Source organism: Eptatretus burgeri, chromosome 9 (genome assembly GCF_056783735.1).
Source record: "Eptatretus burgeri isolate ZD-2024b chromosome 9, Ebu_testis_v1, whole genome shotgun sequence".
NCBI lineage: Eukaryota > Metazoa > Chordata > Myxini > Myxiniformes > Myxinidae > Eptatretus > Eptatretus burgeri.
In genome coordinates this window covers 81,058,120-81,077,232 of record NC_140969.1, presented here as the reverse complement: position 1 = coordinate 81,077,232, position 19,113 = coordinate 81,058,120, and the positions used below count along the sequence as shown (strand labels likewise).

Here is a 19,113-nt window from a genome sequence, read left to right as displayed (position 1 = left end):
ATACGTGGCATAATGAGAAGAGCGTCCACTCTCAGTGTGGGAGGTTGATGGTTCAAACCTACGACCTCAGCCAAGGTCACACCAAAGACTTTAAAAATGGTACGAGCTGCTTCCTTGCTTAATAGTTAGCATTTAAAAAGGATAGAGCATGGACAAACAACCATAGGTTGGCAATCATAGGGAAGACTGTCATGGGCCTAATGGCCTCCTCCTGTGTTTAAGTTCCTTGAAAGGGAACTCATATTTATTTGCTTCACATTGCAATAATACACAAGGAAATTCATAGATGAGAAAATGGCTTTTGTCTCATCTTCCATCTGCTTGTAAGGCAGCTAACATCACCTTCATCAACCATCCTTGCTGCTTTTATATGGCGTCAGCAAAAATCACTTCCGCTTTGCTGCGTAGCTCAGTGTTGGATGCTGTAGTTTGAACCTCTGCTTGAAATGAGTGAAATGAAGCATTTTCAATAATTCAAACTCAGATTTCAACATCACCATAGTGCATATTATCAAGATCTTAAAGTTTCTTTATATAAGATGATGATTTGTAATACCGACTACCACTGGGTGGCACGATACGGTACACATTTACATCGAGAGAATTGGGGTTTTACACCCACCCTGATCCCCCTTCCCCAGATATGCTACCCTGACAGAAACCATACTTGGGGTACCCTTAGGCAACATGCAAAATTTGGTTGGATTGGGTTCAGTCGTTTTTTCGTTTTTGAAGCATGTATAAACAAACAAAACAAACAGAATTGAGCTTTATATATTCCATGTTGTAAAGATAAATGAAGTATCTATCAAAGTTTGGATGATTCCTCAAGCACCGCCCCCCCCCTTCCTCTCCCCATCTTTACTTGCAAAAATCATGGTTAACAGCATCAGAGTATTTTTATGATTGATCATGTAATTCCAAAACTTACAACAGTCATTGTCCACAACAGGTACCCTGGAGGCACCATGGGTAAGCAGAACAGCAAACTACGTCCAGAGATTCTTCAAGATCTCCGTGAGAACACCGAATTCACAGAACATGAGCTGCAGGAGTGGTACAAGGGGTTTCTCAAGGACTGCCCAAGTGGACACCTCTCAGTGGAGGAGTTCAAAAAGATTTATGGGAACTTCTTCCCATATGGCGATGCGTCCAAATTTTCTGAGCATGTGTTCCGCACGTTCGACACAAATACCGACGGTACCATTGATTTCCGTGAGTTCATCGTGGCAATGAGCGTGACTTCACGTGGAAAAGTGGAGCAGAAACTGCAATGGGCTTTTAACATGTATGATCTTGATGGGAATGGTTACATCAGCCGATCTGAGATGCTGGAGATTGTTCAGGTAAGATGCATCTGCTGCAGTCTCTCTTGAACAATTTGTAATCCCTCCTTATTTCTCTTTAACATAAAGAAAGAGGTACTTGTATGAGCATCTATGTTTATGAATAATTAATCAGCTGAGTTGTAATTTCATTATAACTGGCATTGTTTTATTACCTCTGCCACCAGAGGTGGACGGAGGTTGTTTTCACCCCTGTTTGTCTCTGTCTGTTTGTGAGCAGGATATCTCAAACAGTTATGGATGGACTCAGACGAAACTCGGTGGACAGGATGGATGTGTGACAAGGACGAAGTATTTAGATTTTGGTGAAGATCCGGATTCTGATCCGGATGCTAGAATTTTGAAAATGATATTTCACAATTGCATAATATCTCACACAGTTATGGATGGATTTGGATGAAACTTGGTGGATGAGTTGGGTCGGTGAAAAACCAGCTGATTAGATTTTGCATCCTATCGGTGCAGATCTGGCCTATCGGTGGGATACAAAACGTAAACTGTTCAGCCTGGCGGAGGTATGCGCTCTACCGAGTGCCATTCTATTTGTTGTTGTCGTCATTGTTATTGTCGCAGTAGTCATAGTCGTAGTAGGAGTTGTAGTAGTAGTGGTAGTAGTAACAGATGACAAGGGAGAAGCTACATGGTCAGTGCACGGGATTTGGTTCTGGCTTTCCAGCACCATGAGACAAGTGCTGAGATAAGAATACCAAATGTGTTGACCCAAAATTGTAGTAACTTTTATAAGAATTTGTTACCGGTCTTCATTCTATCAGGTGAATTATTTTTGACTGATGATCTGAGGCTCATGGAGGAGGTTGTACATGCAGGGCAAGGACACAATGAGACAATGTGTGTGGGAGTTAAACCTTGGGATCTCCGGATCATGAGATAAGTGCTAAAAGAGTTGTGCACATAAAATTAGAACTTTAGCAAATTGTAAGCAAGTGATAGATTTTTCTGACTGTGTGGATCATCAGCTGGGTTCCATTCCTCATGGAGATTTTTTTACCCTTTCAGTCCAGAACCTCTCGAGACAGTGGGTCCACAACATCAGCTGTGGGTCCACATCGGAATATCCCTGACCTCAGTTTTGTCTATATCGTCAGTCAATCTGGCAATGCAATCGGGCTTTCCAACTTTAGCATAGAGTTTTACCTATACATGCTTCCATTCCTCGCTCTCGGATTTGATGCATTATCATACATTCATAATCCTTATAATACATTCCATTATATAATAATAACTATGCGATCTTGCATTACCAGTGAATACATACACACCTGACCTTCCAGCAGATTACACTTCAGCATACACGTATGTATGCACACCTCCATTGGGCACGTACACACGACAGTACAGGCAGGTCTCTAAAGCAATGCATGGTGAAGAATACACGATACGTTAAGGAAGCTTTACAATATGCATCATAAGTCTAACAAGCAGTGTGGTATCACTACCCCATTATGGTATGGTACACCTCGTGAAATGAGGTCATTGTTACGTGCGACCCTTACTTAACCAGTCGTGTGCTAAATGAGTCCCTGACTATTGTGCATGGGATAAATGTGCAATAGCGCATTTACCAATCTTCACAGTCTGTCTTTTTATTCGTTTTTGAAGAACAATTAAAAGTGTGCACATGGGTAAGAACATTCTGCTCAGGCCACCTCACTGGTAATTGCTTGGAAGAAGAAGAAAATTTCTGCGCCGCGAGTACTGCTCTCCCCTATGGGCTGGTACCCTAGCATTACATTTGTCTCACCGACATTCTGTGGAATCTAAAGCTTTCAACATTATTATAATCTCCCGTGGATGAGGCCGAAGCACAATGTCTGTTGCTCTCACATCACAGGCAGGTCAGTTGTCTCTGTTTTTTACTGCCTCGTCTCTGACGCTCTCAGTTCCATCCCTTCCCAGCAACTGCAGGATGCACGCATTCCCCCTTCCTTGTTAAACTTCCAAAATCCAGGCAGACTGCTCACCTCATTTGTTCCTCGCTTCTCACATCTATGGAACCGCCTTCCAGAGGCTGTGCTTTCCCACTCTTCCTTCCAGGGCTTCAATCAGGCAGTGCACTGCCATCTTGTGTCATCCTCCATCGTAACCCATGATCTTTAGTTCCACCATTAACCCTTCCTAACCCAACCCTCTCATTTGCTGATTTAAGTGTTTCCTCCCCACTCTCTGTCCTTTCCTATTTGTTTAGTCCCTTGCCGGTTGTGCCTAATTATTTCCCCGCTATTCCACTGTCAATTTAACCTTAAAGAAAAACAAAACCGGAACAAGAATAATTCTTAATAACAGTTGGGCGGCTTTCGTTTGCCTGGATAATGGAAGATTACTCCGGGTGACAGAACTTCTCACTGCTCCGACAGCGAATAATTAACCTAATATATTCCCCTTTATGGTTAAACAGATCACTTATTTATTTATCCTTTCACTGTCCATTGTACGAAAGTTCTAATTGCTTGTTATTGCGACTGCTCACTGAACGTGCTTTTTGTAGTACCAAACTCGTACCCTGCAGTATTCATTGAATCAGGACTCTTCAGTTTAAGAATGGCAGCAGAAGAACTGTAGATTGCCTGATATAAATGGTAGAAGGGGAAAGATGTAATAGGATTTTTTTTAAGGCACAAGAGCAGGGTAAGCACCTAGATTAGTAGGTACTGATCACCAAAGACCTCAACAAACAGCTTTTACATCCTTTTTTAAAAATACTGTACAGTACAATAAATCCTTTAATTGTAAAAAAAAAAAAAAACATGAAAAAAAATATAAATTTGCAATTTACAATAACATTTACTTCATGTGTTGCACTTTGTCATAGCTGATAAATTACCCTCAATTGGATCGAGCAATATACCAAGTTGCAGATCCGCTGTTCCGATATTGTCACGGCACTGGAGCACTTGCATCAATGCACGACCATGTAACATCATGGGCAGCCAAAACGTCCTGCTTTTTGTTTGTTAAATCATCCCTGGCCGTTAGTTCGATTGTCGTACAAGGGTTTTTATTATCGAGTGACCTTGTGTCATGAGAACTCTTGGAGCAGGTGGTTATTGTTAAACCTGATATGTCACTTACAGGTTACACCCACGATACCATATTGTTAAACTAATTGCATAATTGTGCTTTTATGATTATAGTGTCATCATGTATCTATGAATTATTCACTTAATGATATTTAACCCTCCTCAAGGTACATATTTTCCATAAGGCTGTTTAAGGCTCGAAGCTAATTGTCCTGTTTTTTTTTTAAAGTGTCACAGAGAACCCAAAATTTGAACTTGCTTTTAAGTGTGTTTATTGCTATTGGTTCAGTTATGGCAGATATACTATAATAAACATGAAGGAAGAACTATGTATTTTAAGTTTAGTCTCGAAGAATTATAATTACTTTTATTCGTAAAATTTAACCCACTTTGTTGCCCGCTGACTTTGATTGTATGTATTCCTGTATTCCGGGGAATCTCATGAGAACTTCCCAAATCAACAATCTTTCTTTTTTTTGTCTGAAGGAATTGTGTATACGTGTGCACTTATCTTTGATCTGTCAAGTCTGGATTTGATTCCCAAACTGATTATGAACTGTCGGATTGGTTCTTCACAGGCATGAAGTTGCATCACAAAGTGCTCCATCCTTTGGATGTACCTTAAGCTGGGTGTCCCATCTGCCAGCATTATCAGGTTAGGTTAGGTATGGGAGCATGTGCCGGAGCAGCGCGTCGCTGCGCCCACCTTCCGCCAGTACTCCAGCGGCCTCCGTCTAGCCATCCCCCTGGCAGATGTCTGACCATTCCCATCTCCTGAGATGTTGAGCAACCTGCTGCAACCATGAGCCACGCAGTCATCCCATTGACATTCTCCACTCACGAGACTCCCTTGCTGAGAGAATCTGGTGAGCGGGATCAGCGTCAGGAAAACAAGCCACGTGCCCATACAGTCGCAGCTGACGCTCACGGATTATACAGGTAACAAATCTCATTTGAGTCTCTATCGGCAACCACTCGTTGGACACAAAGTCTGACCAGCGATAGCCAAGGATTCTCTGAAGAGACCTGGTGCGGAAGGAGTTAAATTTTTGTCTCAGATCCTTTGTCAGAGTCCAAGTCTCACATCTCTAGAGCAAGACTGGAAGCACCAAGTACCTGAAGACTCGGACCATCATCCTCCTGCAGAGGTACCGACAGCATCACATCCCATGATCCAGTGACACTATGGCTCCCCAGGCCCGACCCTGACGTCTGTTGACCTTCGGCTCACAACCTGTGGAGACATAAATATCACTAACAAGGTAAGTGAATCTCTTCGTGACCTCAACATCCTCACCACAAACAGGTCCAGACAAGATGGCAGCATCCAAGATGTCATTGAAAGCCTGGAACTTTGTTTTGACCCATGGGAAACCCATAGTCCCAGCAGCTCCGATTCCATATTCAGTGCCCTCAAGGGCCCCTACAAGGACACCCAGTGTTTCCACAAGGATGACCACTTCATCTGCGAAATAAAGGTCAGAGATCTTGATATATCCAAACGATGCACCGCAGCTTGATCTCTCCGACATCTTCCCCAGAATCCAGTCTATGCAAGCACTGAAAAGTGTGGGGGCCAGTACACACTCCTGATGAACTTCAGTAACAACTGGAAAAAGTTTGAGATCACCACATCTCACAGCACTCTCAGCACCAGAGTATAGTTCAGACATAAAATTGATCGGTTTTGATGGCACCCCACGAAGACCAAGAATCCTCCAGAGTGCATTCTGATTCACCGAATCGAACGCTTTGCAGAGATCTACATAGGCTGCGAGCAGCCCCTGCCGAAACTCTCATCTGCGTTCAGTGAGGACTTGGAGAACAAGGATACGGTCAAATGTTGACCTCTTTGGTGTAAAGCCTGACTGCTCCGGGCGCTGTTGCTCGAACAGATGATGACGAACCCTCTGAAGAATTACCCCAGCAAAGACCTTGCCCGGCACTGAGAGCAGCGTCACCCCTCTATAGTTGTTTCAGTCCTGGCGATCACTCTTCCCTTTCCAGAGAGGGGCAACAAGGCCCCTCTTCCAGTCATTTGGGATGATACCTGTGTTCCAAGCAGAGCACATAACTGCATTCAACGACATGAGTAGAGTATTTCCACCAGCCTTGAGAAGTTCAGCATGGATGCCACAGATCCCTGGAGCTTTACCCATGGACACGGAAATTATCTGGTGGATGTAAAATATTCTGCGATGTCTTTCGCAAAGAGAATCCTAGTTATTGCTGATGCCCTGTACAAATGACAAATTCCTGCCACCTTCAGTCAAATGCCAGACCAGGCCAGCCAATTCTTGAAAGACCTGGGCCAAAACTATTCCCTGACTCACTCCACAAGAAGGTGGGAATAATATGGGCTGTTAAAGAACTTTTCACGAAGAAGTATATTTCAATACTTTGTTCACAGTCGTCTTTCACTTTACCTTCATGTTGAGGATTGGTATAGACTTTTGGGGCAAGATTTATTACCTCCGTCACCGAAGATGGACGAAGGTTATGTGTTCACCCCTGTCTGTCTGTCTGTCTGTCTGTCTGTTTGTCCGTCTGTGAACAGAATATCTGAATAGGTTTTGGACGCATTAGAACAAAACTTGGTGGATCAGTTTGGTAGGTGACCATAACAAGCCCATTCAATTTTGGTTCAGGTCCAAATGCAGGTCTGGCTTATAAGTGCGACACAAAGCATAAACTGTTCAGCTTGGCGGAGGTATGTGCTCTTACTTAGTGCTGTTCTCATTACACATCAGATACGATTTTATGTGTTAATTGTACATTGTACCAAGTTTTCTTTTCCTGTATTTCCATAATTATTTCCAATCCAACACAATACTGTATGTTTTATAATTTCACAGGTGAAGCAACATACACACATATAGATGTTCAAGTGATGGATATGAAGTCATGGAGTCAATACGAGTTGAAAAACTCAACCTGCATACTGCATACGTGTGTAAGGCCACCCCCCACGGCGTTACATTCTTGGACAATTATTGAAATGATCGCCAGTAGATCGGTCATAGTTATATCATCATTTGACAACTACATAGCAATAAGACAAAGTACATTTATACTGTATATAAATCTAAAATTTCCTGTATGATTAGCAGGTTAGTTGCTGTTGGTAATAAAATGTGTATTGAAAAAAGGCCACTCAAATATTTGAGGGATTAAATGATGAAGAAGTACTCACCTGACTACTTCTTCTTTCATATGCAGTGCGTGACTGCAGGTAGTTGCATGTGTTGGGGGCACAGTGCCCCCTGTGCTCCATCCTTTGGTTGGTTGGTGCTCCATCCATCCTTTGTGCTCCATCCTTAGGTTGGAGCAGGAATTTGGAATTTGTTCAGGGTGCCGGCGACAACTCGTCGACTCATCGTGAAAGATACCATGGGATCTTTAACATCCACCAAGTAATCTTTGCAGATGGGACGCCCAATTTAATGTCCATCCGAGGGACGGCGCACACATTGATGCCTCTCCTACATGTGAAACACCAGAATGACAGTTTATAGCTGGACGGGGATTACAATCTCGGCAAGACAACTCGAGGGAGAATGCCCCCTTTCCTGAGATTGAACAGTGATGGGGTTTTTTTGAACCTCATCAGTGTTCAAGTACAGATGGAATGAGAACTTCCCTAAATGCGAGTGTAAACTGAAAGTTGCACACACAGGTTGGTTTATTTATTTATTTTAAATCCCACCCAATTATTATTTCAACTAATCGAGGTCAGTTGTACATTAAAAGGCAGGGGTATGTCCTTCCTTTGTTTATGAATCGATGTTTTCAGCCCAAAGATCTTTGCTGTCTTGACATAGATATTTGAGCATTGGGAGTATCTGTGAGACCCTGGCACTGAACAATACGGTAATTAAACATGCACCAATTAAGTAAGATGAGTCATTTGTAGTTCAACCAGCAGATGACTCTTAAATTGAATCCGAGGTGATTTTATTTATGATTTTAAATTTTTTTACACCTGGCTCCATGCAGCCATCCATGCAGTGTAATGCAGTGACATTTGTCCAATTACACACATAAGTATGATTTTTAACTTTGTGCATTGAAACTATTTTCTTCACATCTTTGTTTACTTATAAAATGCTAAAATGGTGGTCTGTTTTTTTGTGGCCCTTAATAGGGTCGGATAACTCCAGTTTATTTGCAAAATGACTTCCTTTTTTTATTTCTATACAGAGTCGAGGCTCGTGGAAGAGCCAGAACACTGAATGGATCAGGACGCAACAGAACAAGAGGAACACCAGAGAGCGGGGAGATACACCAATGGGAGGGTTGAAGGACAAAATAGAGGGAGACTTGGACAAAGAAAATCGGCGTGGGGAGGAATGAGGGGTAGGGGGCTGAAGACGCTTGGGGTGGACCAGATGGATAAGAAGCAAACACTCGGGAAGGAAAAACTGGAAATTAAAAGAGGTATGCTTGGGGGGTTGGGAGTTGGTTAACTGGGGTAAAAATAAAAAAGTCATGGTTTTTGGATTGGGGATGATCTGAGATGGTGGTGAACAGCTGTCTTGAAGACCTGGAGGAAAGAATAATGTTGAAGAGAATGTGGAAGAGACCAAATGAGTGGAGGTGAGCAGTGATTCTGGATTTTGGTAATTTCACCAGAAGGGGGTTGATATGGTGGACTGTGTTGACCCTGCAGATATGTGGGTATGGGAGAGGGAGCAGGGGGGGGGTGCAAAGCACAGAAGCAGCAGAGGGTGCAAGATCAGAAAGGAGATGGTTGAATGCAGAGAGACCACTGACCTGTCTGTGATGGGAAAATGATCGGCCCATTGACTCAGATTCATCGCGGGAGATTCCAATAATCTTGAAGACTGTGGTTTCCACGGCATCAAGCTGAGCAAGGTGTGAGATAGGGGCACCAGCCCAGATGGGAGAGCAGTACTTCAATAAGCTGCAGATGAATGCCTTGTAGGTGGATAGGAGTTCAGGTGTGCTTTTTATGATGGAGGACTTTGTATGATAGAGGATGCCAAGTCAGCAACTGGCTTTGGAGGCCAACTTATAAATGTGGTTTGCCCAAGAAAGATCACGGCTGACAGTGAGACCCAGGAGTTTGAGTGACTGAACCTACTCAAGAGGATTGTTAAGAAAGTAGATGAGGAAGGGGCTTGCCAGACAGTCCTTTCGGAGAGATAACATGAGTATGAGAGATTTGTCAGGATTGAAGATGTCTTCCAAGTGTTTTACCAGTTAGTGATTTTGTCAAAGTCTGAAAAGTGGGATGAGGCTGATGCCTGCCTATCTGAATGATGACTGATGTCATGGCAGAGGGTGGAGTCATCAGCAAATAGATAAAGGGGATATTCCAGAGAGTCAGAGAGTCAGAGAGATCATTGAGGAAGATTAGAAATAGGAGTGGGCCCAGAGCACTGCCTTGTGGCATTCAAGCCAAAACAGGGAGAGGAGATTAAAGGATTCCGTTAAGAGCCACACATTGGCTATGGGAGTCGAGGAAGCCAGTAAGCCAAGAGTGGAGTTGGCCTTGGATGTCATAGTTGTGGAGTTGGTGTTGGCCTTGGACATGTCATAGGTATTGGAAGCATGAAAGTGATGCTCCAAAAGCATTGGGGTTTCTAAATGGAGTGTAAAAGTGTAACTTTCTTTATATCTAACCTCATCATACTATGATTTGAGATGTATCTGTTTGTGTGTGTGCTTAACTCTTACGCACTCCTCAACCCCTGGGCAGAATGCGTACAACACTGATGGTTGTACTAGTGGTATGCATGGGATGATTTTATGTGGTTAAAAAAAAAAAAATCATGGTCAGGGGTGAACTCCACTCTTGGCTTATGCAAAATGTACGGCAGGCATGCCGCCACTCCTGGTGTGAGGACGTATTGCAAGTCCTCCTAGAAAATGCCAATTTTGGAGGGAATTAACTTGTCCCTAAGGGTGGGTTCTTCACTACTGTGAACAATTTTCTGTGCAACTTTTCAAGCCTCTTTCATGCTTTCCTTCAATACTTTCACGCTGTTGCTCTGCTGTTAAAGCAATCATACACCGGCCAACTTTCAGGCTACATGTTTAACGAACCCTTTTTTTGACTTTGCCTAAATGCTTTGTTGTTATAGGCAATATACAAGATGGTGTCATCTGTGATGAAGCTTCCAGAAGAAGACTCAACACCAGAGAAGAGAACTGACAAAATTTTCCGCATGATGGACGTCAATGAAGATGGTATGAGTTCATGCCGTAATCTTAGCCTAATCCATATCTTTACCAACCTCTGTTTTTTGGGGGGTTTTTTAACCACCTTTCCTCTGGTTTGCTCCATCTGCTATTTTAGTCCTCCGACCCTCCCCAGAAATTCCAGGATTCATGTGTTCATCCAGTAACCCCCTCCTGGTTAAACATCCAAAATCCAAGTTGACTGCACACCTCAAATCTATTGTCCATAGCTTCTCCTGTCTGTGGAACTGCCTTCTCGAGGTTGTTTTATTCCATTCTTCCCTTCATGGCTTCATGCAGATCATACACGGCCATCTCTCATAACCCTCCTTCCCTATCCCCAACTTTTTTTCTTTTTTCTTTAAACCTACGTTAACCCTTCCAAAAGCAATGCTCCAACTTGCAGGTTATGGTGTTTCCTCCTCTTCCACCCCTCACCCCACCCCCCATTTATTCATTCCGTTGCTTATTCTGTCCAATGTTGCCCTGCTGTCCCACTGGTAGTTCACCTTCTGAACTTCATGACAGCTGTTCACCACAATCTCAGCTGATAGCTGTTTACTACAATTTCAGGTCATCCCCTGTTTTATATCCTCATTTGCCTTCCCCAAGCCCACCCCTTTCCGAATTTCCAATTTTTCCTTCCACTTCCATGATTGGGAGTTTGCGGCCATCTCCATCTTGTTTACCCCGTGTCCTCCACTTGCCCTCATTCTTCCCCATGTCTCTTATTTGCCCAAGTGTCCCTCTAGTTTGTTCCTCAACCCCGCTGTTGGTGGTTTTACCTCCCCTCCCCTCCACCTCCCTTTATATTGTTATTTTTGTTCTGTTACATCCTGCTCCGTTCAGTGTTCTAGCTCCTCCACGAACCTCTACACCATTTACAAAAAAGAGTTTTTATTTCAGGGCATATTATTACAATTGTAATCTTACCTCTTTTATGGTTTTGTTAATCATGGCGATGTTTTTTTTTTGTAGTTGGTTATACAATACGTCTGCATGTGTCACAGGAAAGCTGTCCCTCTCAGAGTTTGTACGAGGAGCGAAGAAAGATCCATCTATCGTCCGTCTTCTGCAATGTGACCCGAGCAATCCCACACAATTCTGAAACCCATCAGCAAACCACACACACTCATTGCCATTATCCTGCAGTTCTTCCGACACTAAAAACAGACATTTCTTTCTCTCCTATGGCATAATGTCCTTTGTCCTTCGGATAACATTTTATCTTCTTTTGGCAGAAGTTATTTATTCAAGAGGACCTATTTCTTCAAGAACTCCATCGGTTGAATTTTGTAACCTATTTGCATTTTATCACCTTGTATTTTTATTCTGTTGCTATTTTCTTTGGCTGAGGTTGATAACGGGCTTCTTTTCCTCTTGTATGAAGCAAGGAAGTTTATGGTACTTTACCTGGTGTCTGAATGGAGGAAATCGTTTATTCTGCTGTTCAACGATTCAGCTCAGTGTTGTGCTGAAATATTTATTTTACACCTTGTTATGTACACATATTACATCTTAGATAGGAACATCAACAGTGATAAATGTGCTTTTATATGAATAACATAGATGTTCAGGGATGGTAGACAAATCGACAGTATATGCGGTTCAAATTATGAGTTGCAGCATCAGCGAGCAATTGCTCAATTGGCAACACCAAAGAGGCATAATTATTATTTTGTTTATATGCGAACATTTCTCTCTTTAGCTTTAAGAATCTTGAGACAGGCATGTTACAGAGTCAAGGTGTTTGATATATTTTTGATGCTTGGTTGAGCTGTCACAACACTTCCCTCTAAGCTGTCCAGCATGGGTTCAAATCAAATCTCAGCCCAGCTAGAAACTGTCATCTTTATGTTTTGTGAGCAGAGGGAGGCATCAATGTGTGTGCTCCGTCCCTCTAATGGAGGTTAAACCGGAAGTCCCATCTGCCAGCCTTTGCTGGTGCACGTTGAAGATCCCACGGTGTCCTTCGTGAAGAGTAGGCGAGCTATCGCCGGCACACTGAAAAATTACAAATTTCTGCTCTTACCTCCAGGGGACACTGTGTCAGCGGCACAGTCACGCCCCCAGCAAATGGTGCTGCACACGAAAGACGAAGAAGAAAATGTTTTGTTGCTCACACATTCTAAAGAATGACGATGACCTCTGGATTAGTTTGTGAAAGTGCTCGGTGCAAGGATTTCCTTTTGTTTTGTTCTAGATGCTGGTGGAGCTTTCTCAGCAATTCAAAACTTTCCACCAACCTTGAACTTGAGTTTGTTCAATTATGCTGCCGTTGAATGTTATTTCTCGAGTTATCCCCTCACACAGCTGGCTGAATGACTGTGATAGTACAGGGCTTGCCTGTTGACATGATCTTCCCTGTTCGTACAGATTTCAGGTACTATACTATATGGGCTATTTTCCACATACTTTTTTTTTTTTACTGCTCACGATGGAAACTGGGAATTTTCATCTAATCCCAGTTCATACAGGTGTCTTTGTCATTAAATCTTGGCTCAGTATTTGAGGAAACTATTCTATCTAATTTTCCAGCCCCTATTGGAAACATGGAACTTTTCAATGTTTTGTAAGATCTGGTTTTTATCCTATAAGTAGGAGCTTGGGGGAGAGGGGGTGGAATTTATCACCATGCTGTAGTGTAGGTCTCAAACAAAAATTGATACAAAGAGCTTCCGATGAAGACAAATGTTGATTTTTGCCCTTTAAGTCTGATGCTGAGAACAGAGGTCTTATCCGAGAGATGTTTCATTTTTAAAAGTTCAAAAATAGCCTTTCTTTTTACATCATTTTGCTCTAATAGTCTCTTCAGAAGATAGACTTCCAAAAAGTGTTGAAAGAGCAAGTCAGGGGAAAAAGGGGTAGATTGTCATTGAGATGGGACGATTGTGTGAAGAGGGATGTCAAAAAGGTTGAGGTGGATGGAGAGTGGAGAGAGATGGCTGGTGAGAGAGGGTGGTGGGGGAGTGTTGTGGACAGACGAGAGCAGCAGCTCATTCCCAATTGGCCTCACCCTCGATCTACAAAGGGATCGTGAGGAAGAACATGCTGTTTAGTGATCCCATGAAACAGTGAGGAAGATTGAGGCATTGGTGCTTCTTGAGATGTATGCCTCTTTTCTTTTTCTATATACAAAGGTCTAGGCTCATAGAGAAGCTAAATGATAAAGAGCAGTGGGTTTGCAAGCAACCGATGGGTATGGAGAGGGTGGGGTGGGATGGACATATAGAGGGAGGAAAGGAAGCATAACACAAAAACCTGTAACAATTGCCCCAAGAAGAACACAATGGAAAACTATAGAGCATCTCAAAATGCAAAGCCCATCTGTGTCTGCTTTGTACTCAAACTAAACTTGACAAAAACAACAGCTTAAAAAAATGTATAACATTAATTAGTGTTCTCCATATTCTTATCATAAATGTTTGTTGAAAACCTGATGACAAAAGCTCAAATTGTATAAGAGTTATGGCCGAAACAGACACTGAAGCTCATTGGTAAATAAATAAAGAAACACGGAAGCTATTACAAACCCGACCGTCTCGTGCTGCGCGGCGGACAGGCTAATAAGTGCTATTTGTACTTACTATGACTAATTGTACGTACCCTTTGACATTTGACCCAAATTTAATTAGTCAGCTCAATATACTAATCATAAATGTTTGTTGAAAATTTGATGCCAAAAACTCAAATGGTAAAATAGTTGTAGCCCAGACAGACAGACAGACAGACACACCATATGCACGGGCTACCAATCAGCGTGTGTAGAAACATTGTGGATGTACATGGGTGAGCGTAGGGGGTAGTGATAAACAGTGCATGTAAAGAGTGATGCGAGGATGATGATGCAATGAACTCTGGGCCAAACATTTCCACAATCAGGAGAACAGGGAGGCATATGAATGCAGGTGGGCAACCAACCTGTACTTAGGGAGGCTTAACAGGTGAGGGTTTCTTGAGTAACGCGTTCGACCTGAGGTGACTTGGCGAAGGCAGAGGTAGTAGTGTGGCAGGAGGAGCAAAAGTTTGTGTCTTAAAGCAAGAGCCTCTTGGGTGTAATTTCCACACTAATATATCATTGCATACCATTTCACTTTCCAATTTTTGTCACCTCCTCCCCCACCCCCTCCCCACATCTCCTGCCGTCTCCCACACCTCCTTTTTCCACTCTTTAAATCTTCCTTTTCCCCAAATATGTGCATAAAATTGAGGTAGCTCACTGAAAAAAAATGTGAAAGTGTTGGTGGATGTATTTAATGCAATTTGGTACAAGAGATCATTATACCTCACGTTAGGAATGCATTGGCTAAAAATTTTTAAAACCTATATAGATGCATCAGTGCTCACTTTTTGTGGTATTGAAATGCTAAATAGCACTTAAGGAAAATGCTGGTTTAGGTACTTGTACTAACTTTGTCACGTAATCGTAATCGTACGCATTTCCATCTGCAGGTAAACTTTATACTTCTCTTTGTGCAAATCAATGTGACATATGGTGCATGTGTGTTGTAATAAAAAAATTAGTATTTAAAAAAAAAAATTATTGACTTCACAAGAATTACATATCAAGAATATAAGGTGCATGAAAAGATTTGTTTTTATTGCAAATTACTTAAAGGTCTTTGTGTAAAATGTTCGCAAAAAGCCAAATACAGAAAGGCTATTTAAACATCAGGCTTGTTTGAATTATCATCTTATCTTACTTGCTCAATGTATCTGATTCCTCAATCCTAAACTCAAATCTCCCTGAAAAAAATCAATTTCATTAATATCGCATTTGATACATCATGCACATTTAATTGATGTTCAATATCATCTGAGCCTGAACAGCAGGTAGTCTTTTGATGTCCAAACATGTTTGCAAAGAGAACTTAATTCTCAGAAAAGTTGCCACCAATGAAGTGGGAAACATATTTTCAGAATGGTTACATTCATTCAAGTGGGATTATCCATCTCTGTCCACCTCCCTCACCCCACTATTTTCTGGAAACATTAAATAAAGTTTCAACTTCCTCTGTTGAACTGTTTTCGATGTACGCTCAATATGCGCTATATCAAATGGTCATGTAGCATGCGGTAAAGTTACAGTTTCCTTTGTTGAACGGTCTTAGATGTACGCTTAATATGTGCAATATCAAATGGTCATGTAACATGCGGTAAAGTTTCAATTTCCTCTGTTGAACAGTTTTTGATGTACACTCTTAACAAAATGCAGATACATACGTACATGACTGATTGCTTAACCCCGCTTTAAGCTTCACACGCATGGGGTAATAACAGCATAATATTAATGTTATTGCCCTGCGCTCGTGAATAAAAGCAGGGTTCGGCATTCGGTTGCGTACGTGCGTTTTTCACCATAGGGTCCTGTAGAATATGTTAATGATAATTATGACATCATAGGTCACGTGGTACAGGCGCCATCTTGGAAAATCTTCACACCTCTATATCTCTGAAACCAACCACTACATGGAAAAATTGAGGCCTGGCTCATTTTCAACTCCTCCCCATGGGGAATAAGATGTTGATGATGATGTCATCAGTGCTTTCGTTATGATGTCATAATTTGACAAGTACACTTATCTGATCATTATGAATTTTTTTTTCTCAGCAACTGTTACTCTGATAGAAACAAAATTCTCACCATAGGAGCACCTCCTCCTGGAGAATATTTTAATGATAATCATGATGTCATTGGTCATGTGGCACAGGCACCATCTTGGAAAAAACAAAAAACGTTGCATCTCTATTTCTCCAAAACCGTTCACTTCGCAGGGTAAGTATTTTATGAATACCATCTCGTTACTGAAATTTCCAAAATGACTTGAAAGACATAGCATTCAGTTTTTTGACAGTTCTGGATATGTAGTTGATGATATTGCATATTGTGTAATGGTTTGGCATCGTATTAATTATTATGTTAAAGTATTACCATGCTTAGTTTTTAAAATGAATTTTGAGATACAACGATTGGTCAAAACACGATCGATAAGTACCCCTCCATTATGTACAATTGTCCTTGTAATTAATGGCTAACCCCCGCTTTAGCAAGGAAAATGGCCTTAAAATGCTTGTTGTTGTTTGTTGTCCTTATAATTAATGTAAAACTACAATGAAGTCTTTGTCCACGAAAGACTTTTTCCTGCATATGATTTCTGTTTAAACTCCTGCAAGAAAAGAATTCAAAAAGCCTGATTATTGTCTCTTCCTCAGTGGATATAATGTTGCACCACTAATATTATTTCTGCTGGTTAAGCGACTGACAGTAAAAAAATTTTTTATCACACCATTGTGAATTTTTCTGCTTTAAAAAATTCTCTCCAAAAATGTTTTTAAAATTGTTTTTCAAAAACTGGATTCATAGCAGTATTGTTGAGCATGCTTATGCTACTGGTACTTGTGTCGAGAATCATTCAACTGGGTATAAAGTGTTATCAAGGGAGTTTATGTTGGGTGCTTTCTGGGCATCTTTAATGTTGCGTTAAATGTGTTTGAAATACATATAATTGGAATAATGCTTAGAGGTGGTGTTGGTTCAAAATAAGTCATTGTTGATTAGCTTTGCATGCAAAGATAGCATTGATGCATTTGTCATATGGTATTTATTTTATTTTCATCTTCCAAGCATGGAATTGTCATGATTCTTTCTCAGGTACTGTTGATGATGAAAGCAAATCGTTGGTAATGCAGGGGTCCTACCTTTGATTTGAGAGTTTACCAAGCCTATTAAAGTCTGGTAAAGAAAGAATGTAGCAAATATGGTTGGAGATTATTTAACCTACTCAAATCAAAAAGAGGTTGCTTTATAAGAGATGTACTACTGCTTTGGCAACATTTCGGTTTCTATTGAACTGTTGATTTAAATTGCCTAAGAGAAGGGTTTTGCAAAAGGGAATGCGTGTACTTAAATGAATTCTTACAGGGAACTCTGTTGTGAATGCAATGTGTAAATTGTGTAGTTTTCTTGTATTGTTTGTATAAATATCTCAGCTTCATTAGTTATTATTCATAATGTAATGTCTTGATTTACATCCCAAAGTGCATTGGCATTTGACAGCGGATTTGTAGTTTTCTTTATGCCCCATCATTTTTTTTTTTGGTTTAGATAATTTATGTTTTGGAAATTATATGAAGTGTTTGGTTATTATAGCTGAATAAAGTTGTAAAAATGAAGTTTCACTTTGATTTTTTTTTTGTTTATGACGAATGCTTAGATTGTAACTGTCACGCCGGTCCAACCCAGTTTCCCAGGTTTGAATCTGGTGAGTCCCTTGCCTCAGAGACTTCCCACCTGATCCTCGCATCTAAAGGCTGCATTATCATGCAGATTGAAGTCCCTGTGCCAGGTGATTGCCATGCCGCCGGCAATCGCGGGCTAGATCTTATCTTGGCTGAGCAACCAAAAATCAGTGATGGCAGGAACTCTAACAGCACCACACCACAATCAATCTCTATCTCAAACAGATTATATTCGAGTCACTGGATGAAACCATCAGAGCAAGCAGGATAATCTGGAGACGATTTCAGGTTTAGACATGCATTGAAAAATGGCACAATAAACAGAAGCAAACAATGATGCCCCTTTCTGTTACACGACACCCACACCAACGGAATGGATCAGATATACACAGCCACTTAACAAAATAAATATGGTCCAGCATTCACTTGACAGAGATGTAAATGAGGGGAAGATGAGATGCCTGACCTGGTGCGTTGGGTCCTGTGGAATCTGTCATATCCCTCTATAAAGGTTTGCAGGAGCTGAGAGCCCAAAGTGTAGGGATGGACAGGGAACAACCATTAATTAAGAAAGATAGAGGGATGGACAAGGGACAATCGTTAATCAAGAAAGATGTAGGGATGGACAAGGACCAATCATGAATCAAGAAAGATATAGGGATGGACAAGGACCAATCATGAATCAAGAAAGATGTAGGGATGGACAAGGACCAATCGTTAATGAAGAAAGATGTAGGGATGGACAAGGACCAATCATGAATCAAGAAAGATATAGGGATGGACAAGGACCAATCATGAATCAAGAAAGATATAGGGATGGACAAGGACCAATCATGAATCAAGAAAGATATAGGGATGGACAAGGACCAATCGTTAATCAAGAAAGATGTAGGGATGGACAAGGACCAATCATGAATCAAGAAAGATATAGGGATGGGCAAGGACCAATCATGAATCAAGAAAGATATAGGGATGGACAAGGACCAATCATGAATCAAGAAATAATTTTTTTAAAAAGAAAGAAATTTTTAAGAGGAGTTGACATCGTTTTCCATCTTAAAACTTTTACTATTATTTTATAATCGAGGCGGTGTTACTCGATCGTTTGCTGTGGTGATCCTAATTCTGTTCTAAATTAAACCATTCGGGATGTTTTGAGAACGGATATCCACTTGACCCGCGCAGCCATTAAAGCTGAAAATTACGAGCTGCGTCCTGAGGTTCACAAACTGCCCTGTGAGGACCTGGACTTGGGGGTGGGAGGTGGAGGGAGGAGACATCCCCCC

At 41.4% G+C, this 19,113-nt stretch overlaps 1 protein-coding gene and 1 long non-coding RNA gene across 3 annotated transcripts; one reads left to right on the top strand and one right to left on the bottom strand.

Annotated features, from left to right (window-relative positions):
• Positions 1–214: 214 nt before the first annotated feature.
• Positions 215–19,077, bottom strand: LOC147020438 (uncharacterized). 2 transcript variants are annotated; one of them, XR_015061837.1, is made up of 2 exons: positions 18,294–19,077; positions 215–2,713 (listed from the first exon to the last, which is right to left on the bottom strand). It is a non-coding gene; the product is annotated as an uncharacterized LOC147020438 (long non-coding RNA). The 2 variants fall into 2 exon arrangements; XR_015061836.1 differs by lacking the exon at positions 18,294–19,077 and adding an exon at positions 7,578–10,496.
• LOC147020439 (hippocalcin-like protein 1) lies at positions 969–17,761 on the top strand. The gene is made up of 3 exons (XM_085895759.1): positions 969–1,346; positions 10,492–10,597; positions 11,599–17,761. Exons 1-3 carry the CDS (start codon positions 969–971, stop codon positions 11,694–11,696), a joined length of 582 nt encoding a protein of 193 aa, XP_085751885.1. The 3' UTR covers positions 11,697–17,761.
• Positions 19,078–19,113: the final 36 nt, after the last annotated feature.

Excerpts from the sequence above, each read along its gene's own strand:
- LOC147020439 (XM_085895759.1), top strand. The coding sequence starts at position 969 with ATGGGTAAGCAGAACAGCAAACTACGTCCAGAGATTCTTCAAGATCTC. Across the intron at positions 1,347-10,491 it reads AGATGCTGGAGATTGTTCAG|GCAATATACAAGATGGTGTC; the intron begins GTAAGATGCATC and ends TTGTTGTTATAG. Across the intron at positions 10,598-11,598 it reads GATGGACGTCAATGAAGATG|GAAAGCTGTCCCTCTCAGAG; the intron begins GTATGAGTTCAT and ends CATGTGTCACAG.